This window comes from Nyctibius grandis, chromosome 4 (genome assembly GCF_013368605.1).
Source record: "Nyctibius grandis isolate bNycGra1 chromosome 4, bNycGra1.pri, whole genome shotgun sequence".
NCBI lineage: Eukaryota > Metazoa > Chordata > Aves > Nyctibiiformes > Nyctibiidae > Nyctibius > Nyctibius grandis.
The window spans coordinates 65854243-65866786 of record NC_090661.1 but is presented as its reverse complement, the minus strand read 5'-3'; the positions used below and the strand labels follow the sequence as shown (position 1 = coordinate 65866786).

At 38.5% G+C, this 12544-nt stretch overlaps 1 protein-coding gene across 1 annotated transcript in view; it reads left to right on the top strand.

The window, feature by feature from the left end:
- The window catches only part of SYNE2 (spectrin repeat containing nuclear envelope protein 2), a 209653-nt gene that overhangs the window by 94497 nt on the left and 102612 nt on the right, over nucleotides 1-12544 (top strand). The window contains exons 57-62 of the mRNA XM_068397626.1: nucleotides 2744-2884; nucleotides 3226-3408; nucleotides 3957-4094; nucleotides 5520-5705; nucleotides 7205-7327; nucleotides 9646-9828. Coding sequence (XP_068253727.1) covers nucleotides 2744-2884; nucleotides 3226-3408; nucleotides 3957-4094; nucleotides 5520-5705; nucleotides 7205-7327; nucleotides 9646-9828 — 954 coding nt within the window. The remainder of the gene's footprint in view (nucleotides 1-2743; nucleotides 2885-3225; nucleotides 3409-3956; nucleotides 4095-5519; nucleotides 5706-7204; nucleotides 7328-9645; nucleotides 9829-12544) is intronic.

Here is a 12544-nt window from a genome sequence, read left to right as displayed (position 1 = left end):
CATTGATTATTTTCAATTGCATTTTCCTCTCGGTAAAAATGTATGCACAAGGAAAGATTCCTTATGTTAACTGCCTCCTTTTAGAATAACCTTACAGTAAGCAGTACGATTATAATATTTATCTTTTCTATTAAAAGAGGACATGGCAGAACCACTAGCAATAAAGTCTTAGACATTCTATAGATGCCATCTTCTATCCAGTCTGATTCTTAAAATGAACTAGTAGTCGAAGTTGATTGGGAAGTTTGTATAGCTTAACTGAGAAGATATTTTCAGAACTGAGATAAAAGAGGACTTTGAAACTGGATTTTTTTTTTTTATCTAATTTGCACACATGGTAGGGTATCATGGCATGATTCTTTATACCACCCCTTGGGACATGCTTGCGTTCCTTTAAAAGCAGGCAGGGAATTTAAATAACTAAACAACATTGCCTTGGCTTTTTGCAATGTCTTCTATCTACAGCGGGTATAAGCAATTAACTAAAAGCAATATTAAAGGAAAATGGAGTAATACTGTGAGTTTGGGGTCAGATTTTAGCCTGGTATAATTATTATCATTGTTGTTTATTCATTTATGTTACTTTTAAAAAGAAAAAAAACTTTCATTTCTCTTACTTCAGAAATAATAATGTTTAATGATAATTTTAAAGGCTAAACCTCAGTTTATTTGATAAAACTTGAAAGTTTAATAAAACAATTTTTAAATCCAGTTACTTGTTAGTGTCTATCAGATTATTCATTCATTTTATGTTGCATTAAATTTTTAGAGACATAGTCATTACAGCTTATTAGTTTTAATTTGGTTAACTTCGTAATTTCTGTTTCAAAATGGAACCAATCTTTTTAGAAACAACAACTAGGTAGGAGAGAGAAGGAGAAGGAAAGTAAAACAGTATTTATACTTTGGGGTTTTTTTGTTGTTTACTGTTGCGTTTACTGAGATAAAAAATTATCCCAATGTACTCATTACATGTTGGAGTGAAGGAAGCGGTCCTGGAAACTAGATAACATTTGCTTTTCACATTTAGGTAGGGGAAAACAGTATAAACCATCTTGGAATTTTTTAACGTGCATTTAGGAAACAAAATAAATCCTAGTGGAACTGGAGATTGGTTTAGTTACATACTAGGAGATACCAGCATGTGTTAAATTGAATTAACTTGTCATCTTTTAATGGCATTCTGCTTTCTTCTAAATCTGCTAACCTAGGAATGAAAATAAATTGTACTTTCGATGCTATGCATTTTATGTGAAAAATACAATAAATTTATCCCAGTAAGAAGTCTTGAAATTAAAATCCTGCCCTACCGATGACCAGAACATTGACGGATGCAGCGTTTTTTCTGAGGAAAAATAGGAAGTCCGTGCTTGGTCTGCTTCTCATTTACAACAGTGTCACATCATTCATACATGATTCTCTTCTCTTTTGGAAACTAGCAGTACAAACCGCAATAATTTTTCATGTTTGGTATACTCCAGAATAGTAGTAATGGTCAAGTGTTTGGTGATTACAGTCTGGGTTCCTTTTTCCAAGGAGTCTTAGGCACTAAGTACAGACTGGACTTCATAGCTTTTTTATATAAAGCAAGGGTATTTGAGAGGAGCACTGTAGTTCTTTTTTGCTATATGTTTATTTTGATTAATACAATTTTATCAATACAATACTTTACTATGGGTATTATTATATTGGTCTGACACTACATGTTGGAGTCTATCAATAATAAATAATGCTAATAAAATTAAGAAATAAGAATGGTTGAATAATTTGTTAGCTAAATAATGATCTTTATCCTTTTTGTGGGAAGAGAAATTAAGTATTTCAGTACAAGGAGCTTAAAACCAGAATAACTACTAAACTAGAAATCTTTTGTGTCAATGCAGCATAAAGCTGTTCAATGTGCATATGCCCCATAAATCCTAGGGCTGCAACATACAAAGAATTGACCATGATTTAACAATTTCCTGGTGCTTGGCTGACCCTAACAGCTAGCAGGGTTTAGTAAGAAAAGGTGTCACTTTGGGCTAAGAGCAAGGACTTTCTCACTCCCTGCACTTCCTCTAGTCTGTAGTAACCTGGTACCTTGCTGCGTTGCTCAGTTCTGTGCTCAGGCAATTACTCAGCTTCAGCTTACTTGGGAGTTTTTCTCTTTACATAGGAAATCAGGCCCTCCAGCACACTGACTTTTAATTTCTGTGGAGTTCTGCGTAGTAAAATTAAGTTCCATGTACTTTATGGGGCTCAGAGCCTTTTATTTTAGTAATAAATCTCTAAATTTATATTTAGAAATTCACTATCTATTGGTACACTTCCATATTCCCTTATTTCTTATGTGGAAGTAATAGCTATCAGCTGAGACATACAGGTGTCCTTCTAGGTTTCTTACAGCACGAATCTAAACGTGACCCTTTCCACAATGCAGCATGATTAGCCTCTGTCACAGATTAGCACAGGGGCAGCTGAAGCGAAGCACCCAGGGAGTTGCAGTGTCTTATTGTTTGTTTCTTCAGGAACTGCCTTTCTTGACCAGTCATTTTTAAGTGAGAGGAAATTAATGAACAACATGTAAGTGTTGAACCTGCTCACATTAACACTTCTCCCTGCAAATGTAACTCCATTCCTGTGTTTTTAAGTGACTTGTCAAGAGAAACATAAAAAGAATGTGAATATTTTTGGTGAGGTGGGCCACAGAAACAAGTAGATCTTTGTAATCTCCCATATCACTTTCTCTTTACTCTGGCAGGTTGGCTTTGAAATCTTGCAGAGCTCTTCTCAGTATGTGCTGAAAAGAAAAGCAGAAAGTATTGACAATGGCCTTCAAGCTATTGAAAAGATGTTACAACAGAAGAGTGAAAACATTGCAAAAGCCAAAGAAGTTCAGAAGGTAATCTTGCCAAAAAAATGTTGTGGGTGTTAAAAGATGTTTGGTTGTTGCTACCGAGCCTGTTTTAGCAGGAGCATAAAATGGCCCTACAGTCATTTTATGTCTGTAAAAGGAGAAGTACAAGCAAGCATTTAGCTGGTGAATATTTACCCGTTCTTTCTCACAGGAAAATACGTGGGTTTTTTCACTTTAAATCATACTGGTAGATGCAGAGTGTTCTGTTCTTGTCATATCAGTTCTGAAATCTTTGTAATTCCACATGCCCCACGTGAAGAACAAATAACTCTACTGTTATCTTTGAGCCTGACCTTATATTTCATTTCCCCTCTCTCCACATGCAGCAAATCTGGGATATGCTGGACCTTTGGCATTACAAACTCAATGAACTGGATGCAGAAGTGCATGATATAGTAGAGCAGGATTCCTGCCACGCACAGGAGTTGATGGATATCTTAGTGACCCCCCTTCAGAAGTACCAGCAGGTCTCACAACTTGCCGAGCGCAGAACTGCCATTTTAAACAAGGTAGATGCAAATGTAAAAGTTTTAAAAAAATCACATTTTATAAAAAACAAAATGAAGGCTTTGCACAAAACATCATCAAAGGCTCTCGAATGAAGAGTCAGAAGTCTGCTGTAGGTGCATTGGCTTATTGTAGCTAGGAGTTTCTGGAATGGTAAACATCACCTCCAGCTGCTACCCCAAAGGACTGGCTCTGCACCATGGTTGAGGAGGGTTAGCATGGGGAATTCATGCCCCTGGATGGGTGATGAAATGGTTCTCTATGACCCTGCTAATGGACTCTCTATTTAAGTAATATTGCCATATAAATTGCAACAATGCCCCCATGAAATGTAAGCACGTAAGCACCAAAATTATCTTGATTAGAGGAGATAGCATGAAATCACAAAACTGTTTCAGAAAAATTATGATGTTTATTTCACCATACTGATTTAATTGACCTTGATGAAAATGCATCCTGTTTTCTTTTAATATTGCCCATAGATGTGTTTATCCTAGACAGTGAATAGAAATGCATTTGTGCCTTTTTGTAAAATCCTGTAATTTCCTAGGCTGCCAACAAGATGGAAGAATATGATGAACTCTTGAAGAATGTGAAAGTTTGGATAGAAAACACCAACTGCTTGCTAAGAGAAGATGCTCAAAATGACTCTGCAAAAAGCTTGCGCAAACGTACTGATGACCTTCAGGTAAGTGTTAATGCAGATACATGGTCTTGTTAGAACTGGTTGCTCTGTACAGACACAATTTTGCATTCTTAAGTCTTACTGACATAAATAATTTACCGTTTTCAATAAATCCTTTAAGTGAAAAATAGTTAACTTGAAGCTCATGAAATATAGATAGATACTTTTTGGTGTTGGACATATCTTGTGAAAGTGCTGAACTGTAGTACATCTGTCTTCCAGAAATGTGTGATTGTCTTCTGTTACTCTACTGCCTGGCTATAATCAGTTTTTAGTGCTTGAATATGAATGGTTCTTTCTGTAGTGGGTGTGTGTGATCCAAAAGGGATAAAGTGATATTTTGATGTCTATGTGTTAGATGGAAACTTTGAAAGATTGAATTGTGATTTGGAAGACAGTTCTCACTGTATCTTGAAAGTAATTCTGATTTGTAATTTCAAGAATCAATTGTTTGTAATGTTACAGGGAAGATTAGGGCCAGGCAAGTGCCAAGAGGATTCCTGGCAATTTCGTATTTGAAATTTGAGTTTTCTGTATGTCCACCCCTTGGCTTAGGCCAAGAGAGAAAATTGGTGCTCTGAACATAGATTTTTGTATAAAAACTAATAAAAATTCCTTACAAGCAGTAGCTGACTGTTCTGGACTGATAGGTTACAGAGCACGTAGCCACAATGGGGAGATCTGTGAACATTTTTGTGACAAAAGCTTATTGTCTCCTGCATTTGTGGAGGAGCATTTTATGTGTTTTGGGATGGGAAACTAGTGGATTTGGAAATGCACCCAAGGCTTGCATTAGAGTTGAGACATGCATTCAGTCCTTTCCTTCAGTAGATCACATGCATTTCTTGCAATCCTCACTGTTCCTCATGAAGACATTTGCTGTAATTAATCCAAAAGCTCATTGAGTTAGCTGCAGGAGATGAGAAGAATATTCCCATCATGCACAACTGGCCAGATAATTTCTGGAGCATTTTGTTACATCTGCTGTCTGCAGGCTGGTGTGCAGAAAACACTTCACAGGTGTCTGGCTGACATGTCTTGTTCATGTACTTGGGGTCAGCTTGACCATGGCACAGGAGCTGGAGAGGCATCTTCTCCAGAGTCTCAAACTTTTCTTTTTTTGGGGTGGACCTCTCTCTGAGTTTGAAATCTTCCTCTTCATGCCTTTTGTCATACTCATGTAGACTTATTTTATCTAATTGATTCCCTTAAAATCATGGCTTCAGTCTCTCAGTTTTCCACCTGCAGGATGCAGCAGTTCGGTTCCCTCAGGAGTGAAGTGTTTTAGTCTGAACTAAGTTTTTGGGCATATATGCAATGGTCAATGACATTCAGGAAATTAAAACTGATTCCTTCTGGTTGTAACCTCTGTGAAACTTCCATGTTCACCGTTCATGGATTGAACTAAGCTCTTATTTTTGTCTCCAGATGGCTTTGGAAGACTCAGAGCAAAAGCAAAATCTTCTACACGGTGTTTACTTGGAGCTGGAGGAGCTAACACCAGTCTTTGAAACAGACAGTGTAATGCAACAGCTAAATGAAATAGATGACCAAGTAGCAACTTTACAGCATGAGATAGCAGAGATTCTTCCACAGATCCAACATGTGGCTGATGTAAGTCTGGGTGCTTTATAAGTGCCTTTTATCAGAGCTTCATCATATATTATGAAATACAGCTTATATTGCCTGCATAGAAAAAAGGTGTGCTGGTTTTAGTAGATGTGCCAAGTGAGGAAATTAATCGTCTGGAAACAAAGCATCAGAAGGTGTTTGGTATCTAATTAAGCTGTAAAGTTTACGAGTATTGATGAAACTCCTTGTTTAGGAGGAGAAATGCAGGGCTTGTTGACTGGCAAATTAAAAGAGCTTGTCTTGCTGGAGGTTAGGGCTCCTATTCAGAGACACCTGGGCAGGCTGGAGAAATGAGCTGACAGAAACCTCATGAAGTTCAACAGAGGCAAATGCTAAGTCTTGCACCAAGGAGGGAACATGTCCAAATACCAATACAGGCTGGGGCCAACCAGCTGGAAGGCAGCTTTGCCAAAAGGGCCAGTGGTCCTGGTGAACAAGTTGATCGTGACACAGCAGCATGGCCTTGCAACAGGAAGGCCAACAGCATCCTGGGCTGTCTGAGCAAGAGTGTAGCCAGGAGATCCACAGAAGCGATCTTTCTTTTTGGCACCTATGAGATCATATGTGGGTGCTGTGCCCAGTTTTAAGTTTCCCGGTATAAGAAAGACATAGACATACCTGTAGCGAATCCAGGAAGGCCACCAAGGTGTTTGGGGGCCTGTAGCACAGGATGTAGGAGGAACACCTGGGAAACCTGGGTCAGTTCAGCCTGGAGAAGAGACAGCTCAGGGGTGGGGAGGTGGGTGTTACTGCTGTCTACTGCTACATAATGGGAGACTATAGACAAGATAGAGCCAGACTCTTCTTGGAGTGTGCAGAGAAAAGATGAGCAGTAGCAGACCCAAATTATAACAAAGGAAATTTCATTGACATATTAGGAAGTATTTTTTTTTTTGCAGGGAGATGGGTCAAATGCTAGATCAGGGGCCCAAAGCAGGGGTAAAATCCCCATCCCAGGAGGCACCCAAATCTCAACAGGATCAGGCCCCAAATGACCTGCTCTGATGGGCACCAGGACCTCCCAAGGTCACTCCCAGCCTAATTTATTCTGTGACTTTGTCTCCATGAGACTTCACAAGCAGCTGTACTGTATGTGGATTCATTTTCCATCTGATATAAGACTCTTCATATAGGAAGCTGCAACAGTGTAATTAGACCAGTTCCTTTGCTGGTAACTATCACCCTTGGAAAAGCGTCTTGTCACTACTGGTAATTTATAATGTGACTTTTCAAGGATATTTCAATTCTGTATTCAGGGTTTAAAATAGACCAGTTTACCTTAGATACTTAATTCCTCTAGAAGTTATGTTGATACATAATTTACAATAACTAGCCTTTTGACTGGTAGCAACCGTTAACATATCCTGCATAGGCTGCACTTGTTTTTCACTTTTTCTTTTTAAATTTAAATGAAAGGCAGAAATGCAAGCTGACTTTAGTGTGTACTATCTACAAATATTCTCTTTGTTCCCAAAATCTAGGAACTGGATGCCATCGAATCTCATGTGAAAGTGTTTGAGAAGGACATTGCCAAAATGAAGACAATCCTGTCATCAGAAGATCTGTTAGAATTTTCTCCTAAAGACCAACTTAAACATGGACAGGTCTGTGCAACCTCCTATATAGGCTTTTTTCCCCTATGTATTTGTGCATAAGTTAGCATAAATACGCTTTCACAAGCATAAGGCTGTTTTGTGACTGCAAACTACCATGAACAAGTTTTTAGTATATGACTTTGAAATGGTAGTATCACACAAATTCTAACTCTCGGGTCAAAGACTGAAAGTATTGTTTCAGTCATGATTTTGGCTACATGTTTCTACAGTAGCAAGTACAGGAAAGCTGGAGAGGGACTTTTTACAAGGGAGAGTAGTGACAGGACGAGGGGGAATGGTTTTAAACTGAAAGAGGGGAGATTTAGATTAGATATTAGGAAGAAATTCTTTACTATGAGAGTAGTGAGACACTGGAACAGGTTGCCCAGAGAAGTTGTGGCTGCCCCCTCCCTGGCAGTGTTCAAGGCCAGATTGGACGAGGCTTTGAGCAACCTGGTCTAGTGGAAAGGTGTCCCTGCCTGTGGCAGGGGGGTTGGAACTAGATGATCTTTAAGGTCCCTTCCAACCCAAACCATTCGATTCTAAGTAGTGCAATCCAAGAGGAGCACATTGGTAGGGCAAAACAGTGCAGAGGATCTGATACCTGTGTTCTGTGTGTCTTGGGGGCTTACTCTGGAATGATCCTGTAGATCAGACATCCATTAGTGGCTGGGTGTCTTCAGAGGCTCTTCTGGAGAGTATCTTCTGCTTTAGTTTCATTTGAAAGGAATCCAGTTTGCATGGTCCAAGACAGCTGCTCATTGTAAACCCTAAGGTGAGACTGTTGGGAGATCCCTTCAAGAAGCACAGTCATGGTTTCAATGAAAACATTTGAAATTAAAGTTCTATTGAGAACATGCCCAAAGAGAACTCAAGTATGTAACTTAAGCACACATTGTCAGACATACCTGCTATATTTAAGTGTCTCCATTTTTGGAAATTTTATGGCCTGACTTTCAGAGGCATTTGCTGCACATCACTCTGCTTATCATCAAACAGTAAGTAATCTGCAAGTCTGAAAATCAGACCCTATTTTTCCAAAAACGGAGGCAAAATTTAGCAGATGTTTTTGGAAACGTAGGCTGGAGTGACTTACAATAAAACCATTTCAACATGCAGGGACTTCACTGCAAAGGTACCTTGGCCAGATGGTTTTCCTTTCTCTGCTTGAGTGAAGTAAAGCAAAGCATTATGGTATCTGTTCTTTTATACCACATCATTAGCTGACTGAAATGAAAAAAGCATGGGTTCAGTTTCAGGAGAGGGATAAAAATGTCATCATACCTCTCATAGCTTGGATATACAGAGAACTATTTTGTAATGGCTACATTATATGGAAAACTGAAGTAATATTTATTCTGGAAAATAATGTTCACCTACTTTCTTACTTTAAATTGAAGCCTGGATGGTACCCTAATAACAAAAAATTCCTGATACAGGCTGCTTATGAATGAGAGAATAAGCATCTCTATTCCAGTTGGGGCCTTTTAAAATGAAATCTTTTTGAAAGGGAATTTAACAAAAATATTAGTAAGTAAAAGGGACAGAGATGGTTTGTATTTTTCTTTTTCTTCTGAAGTTCCCAGCTGAATGAGTTTTCAGTAGGATTTCATATTTCTTTAGGAGAACCAAGAAGTTGTGAGTTGGTATTGCCATTCTGTCTTTCCTAAGTTGATCACAGTCTCTTCCATAAAACATGTATTGTGGTATGAAACTGCACATTTCTGTTCATCCAAAACTGATAAAGGTGATTGTAAACTGTGCATCCACTTGGGGTGTTGTGATATGAAATGCTGTCTTTGACAGGAGAGCCATCTTCAGAGGTTTCTCCTAGCTTTCATCCCGGTTCATCATCTCAGATACATTGATAAGACTCTTTATAGGACCATCATAAAATGGCTAGCTTTACCATAGGACATTTCATGGCTGGTTTGCAGCACAAAAAAGAAAAAACAGAGTTGGCTCGAGTGACATCGAAGGGTTTGCACCAGCTTTTTAACTGTCTTTGCTGCTAAACATGCGCTACTTTGAAATGTCATGCCTAGTAAATAGTAACGAATCTGAATGCGTCTCTCTTTTTTGTCACTGTGCAAACTTTAGGTATGTATATGCAGAAAAAGCAGAATTGTAAATGTAAGTTATATCTCTTGCTTTAGGCAACCTTACCATGGTTTTTCACTTATTTGTTCCAAGATTAAAATATTCTTCCTTCTTAAATGGGAAACTTACCAAAGAGAACTTTTGCACATCATGACAGTAGTATAAATTTTCAGTGTTGATTTTTCCAACTCAATATCCCATCCATCATCTATCCTGTATACTAACAGGTTATACTTGACCATGTTGGTCCCATGCAGAAGACCATTGTTCATATACAGTCCTATGAAGAAGCACTTCAGCTCCCAGGGGCGAAAAGGAAACCTTTCTCAGTCTTCCAAAGAGCAAGACAACTCTTGAGAGAATTGAAGAAATTAGAAAAAATTACTAAGGAACAAAATGACCTACTGGAGGTAATTGTGTGGTTTTTTTTTTTGTCACCTAAACCACCTTTATTTTATAATAATTTTGGTCACTAAGCAATGTTGTTTTTACAGGCATATAGTACACCTACTACATCTTCTATGTAATGGTTTGGGGATTTTTTTTGTTCTGTTTTTTCTTCCTGTGTAGTTTAATACTACAACAAGGCACATTGGATAGTGTTGCAATTCATTTCAGTTTTCCAATTCAGTCACATCTGACACCACGTGTTTTAGCATATTGTAGAAGAAATGAAGGTCCAAGTGTCTTATGACCCAGGTTTGCATAACTGATGATTGAAGTCCAGTATTATATGCAGGTGCTCACATCTGCAACATTCAAGTCCTTAAACTTATCTTGAATGTCGATATTCTTTGTTGACAGCCATTAGCTAGAAATTGCTGACAATTAATAGCAGAAAATCTTTTACTAAAGATGACCTTCCCAAATCAGTGAGCCAGTAAAGTGACCATTTTCTACAGCTGTCACTTGGTTAATTCATTGTTTTGACTCAGGCCAGCTCCTGCCCTCAGAGGGTCCCGTGCAAGGACGTGTCTGCATAAGTCAACATGTGACGGGGCTTAGAGATGCTATTGGCGAGACCAGGTTTGGAAACAGAAGTGACGTAACAGCATCGGTGTGACACACAGCTGTAGGAGAAGGCAGTGCCAGCAGGGTCAGTGAGCGTTAATCATGGGCAGTGTGAAACAGCTATGCTGGCTCCAAACCTGAAGCAGTATCTCTATGGCAGTTCACTGAGCAATGCGGTTGTACGAGCTCAAGAAGGTTTTAATTCAGGGATATCTGCGTCACACTCCATTGCCCAGGGTAGAGTTACTTGGAGGCAATCTGGAGTTTGGTTATGCATGTTCCCACGTCAGCAGAGGTATGAAAATTCTCATGTGACTCATTCATTTCTCGACAAGATGATAGCAGCACCTAAAGAAATAATACAGCATCTTTGCTGACTTGGTTTTCCAAACCTATTACAGTAAAGCAGAATGCTTTAGAACATCTAACTTCTTACTGGGCATTTCAGAGGCCAGGCAGACACAAGTGGCAGCTCAAACATGAATGTCCATCTTTAATTTTCAGTTTGTGAAATTAGGAGCACCACACCAAGAGAAAAACTCAAACATGCTACATGACTAGTGCATGCTTGGAGTTCAGAAAAAAAGCAATGACTGTGTGAGATCCATATGATCCCTAAGATCTTTTCTTTTTTAGTCCATACAATTACTTATGTCTGAAATATGGATGTGGTAAAATGTACCTTTTTCAGTGACTTACTAGATTAAATACTCGAGAATTTTCAAAATGCTTTAAAATCATCAGAAACAGGGAGCTTTGCAATTATAAAGTGTTATCATGAGACTTCTAACTGGTTTATGTGGAGCATTAGGTCAAGGTTTTGATTTTTCTCCTTTTTGAAACAGCTGTAACCTTTTTTACTCAGCAATTGCCTTTATCTTATAGGCATCCAACAATCTGTAGCTGAGTGAAATTTCTTTGTGAGAAAACAGATTGGAAAAATTGCAATTCTTGGCAGCTAGGATATCAAACTGTGCAAAAAAAGATTTTCCAGTCCTGTTGAATGGATTGAAAGCAGCAGTACTACAATACAAGTCTAGCACCAGCTAAGACATAACAAAGGATAAAGCTATTAAAGAATGGCATTTTGAGTGCTGCGTTAGAAAGGTAGCAAGTATCCTGATAGAGAGGAAAGTGAATGGGAGGCAAGCTTCCTGTACAAATATATACATAGGGTTTTTTTTTTTTCCTGAGGATTAGTTTTGAAATTTTAGTGCTTGGATGCACTTGCCCATGTTTTGCTGTCGGTGATGCAATAGGATATTGCACTAGTAACTTTTGTGTAATTAAGTTTCAGTGTAACACCTGAAAAAGTATAACAGAAACAAAACCTGTAATAGGTAGTGTAAATGCTTTGGGGCAAGATTTTAAGTGACTTAGATCTGTGCTGAATGTCACCCTCTGTTTTTTGTTGTGGCCTGTCAAGTACCACACCTATCACTACCTAAACAACGTCATCAGGAAGAAGAGATGGAAGCCACAGCTGCTTCTACTGGTTTTCTGTGCAGGAGAGTGGCAGTATTTGCATATTTGATGATTTACTGTGCTCATTTTCAGTAAGCTTTTCCATAACAAATACAGTGCCTGCCTGCCCATACACTACGAGCAGGTGGGCCTTCTCTGTGGGTAGGGTGTCCAGTATTACCACAATATGAAAAGTAAGGAGCAAATGTTAAGCAGGAAATAACTCAAAAGAGAGGCAACGCTTCTAGGAAGAGACTCAGTCCCACGTATATGGCATAATTTATGTTGTATTAAGAAAAGGATAAAATAAGATTTTTGCCCCTCAGTGGAAGGCAAGGAATTAGATGAGTTATCTTCAGGCAAGTGGCCACATTCACATACTGGCCTGTGAGAGAAGACATTGGAGTCTCTATACAGAGTGTTCATATTCTTTAGTTAGTCAAAAAAAACTGAGGTAGTACACATTTTACCTATTACTAAACAGTCCTGTTCATGTGGAAGTGAAGGTATGGGTGAGAGAATCTCTCTTTTAGAAGGACTTTTAGTTTCTCAGTAAAACTGAGTAGAAGACCTAGACTTTTTTTCCTGCTCTGATCCTTTAGCTATGGCATTAAGATTATAGTCCACAATTAAATATCTTCCTCTCCAATT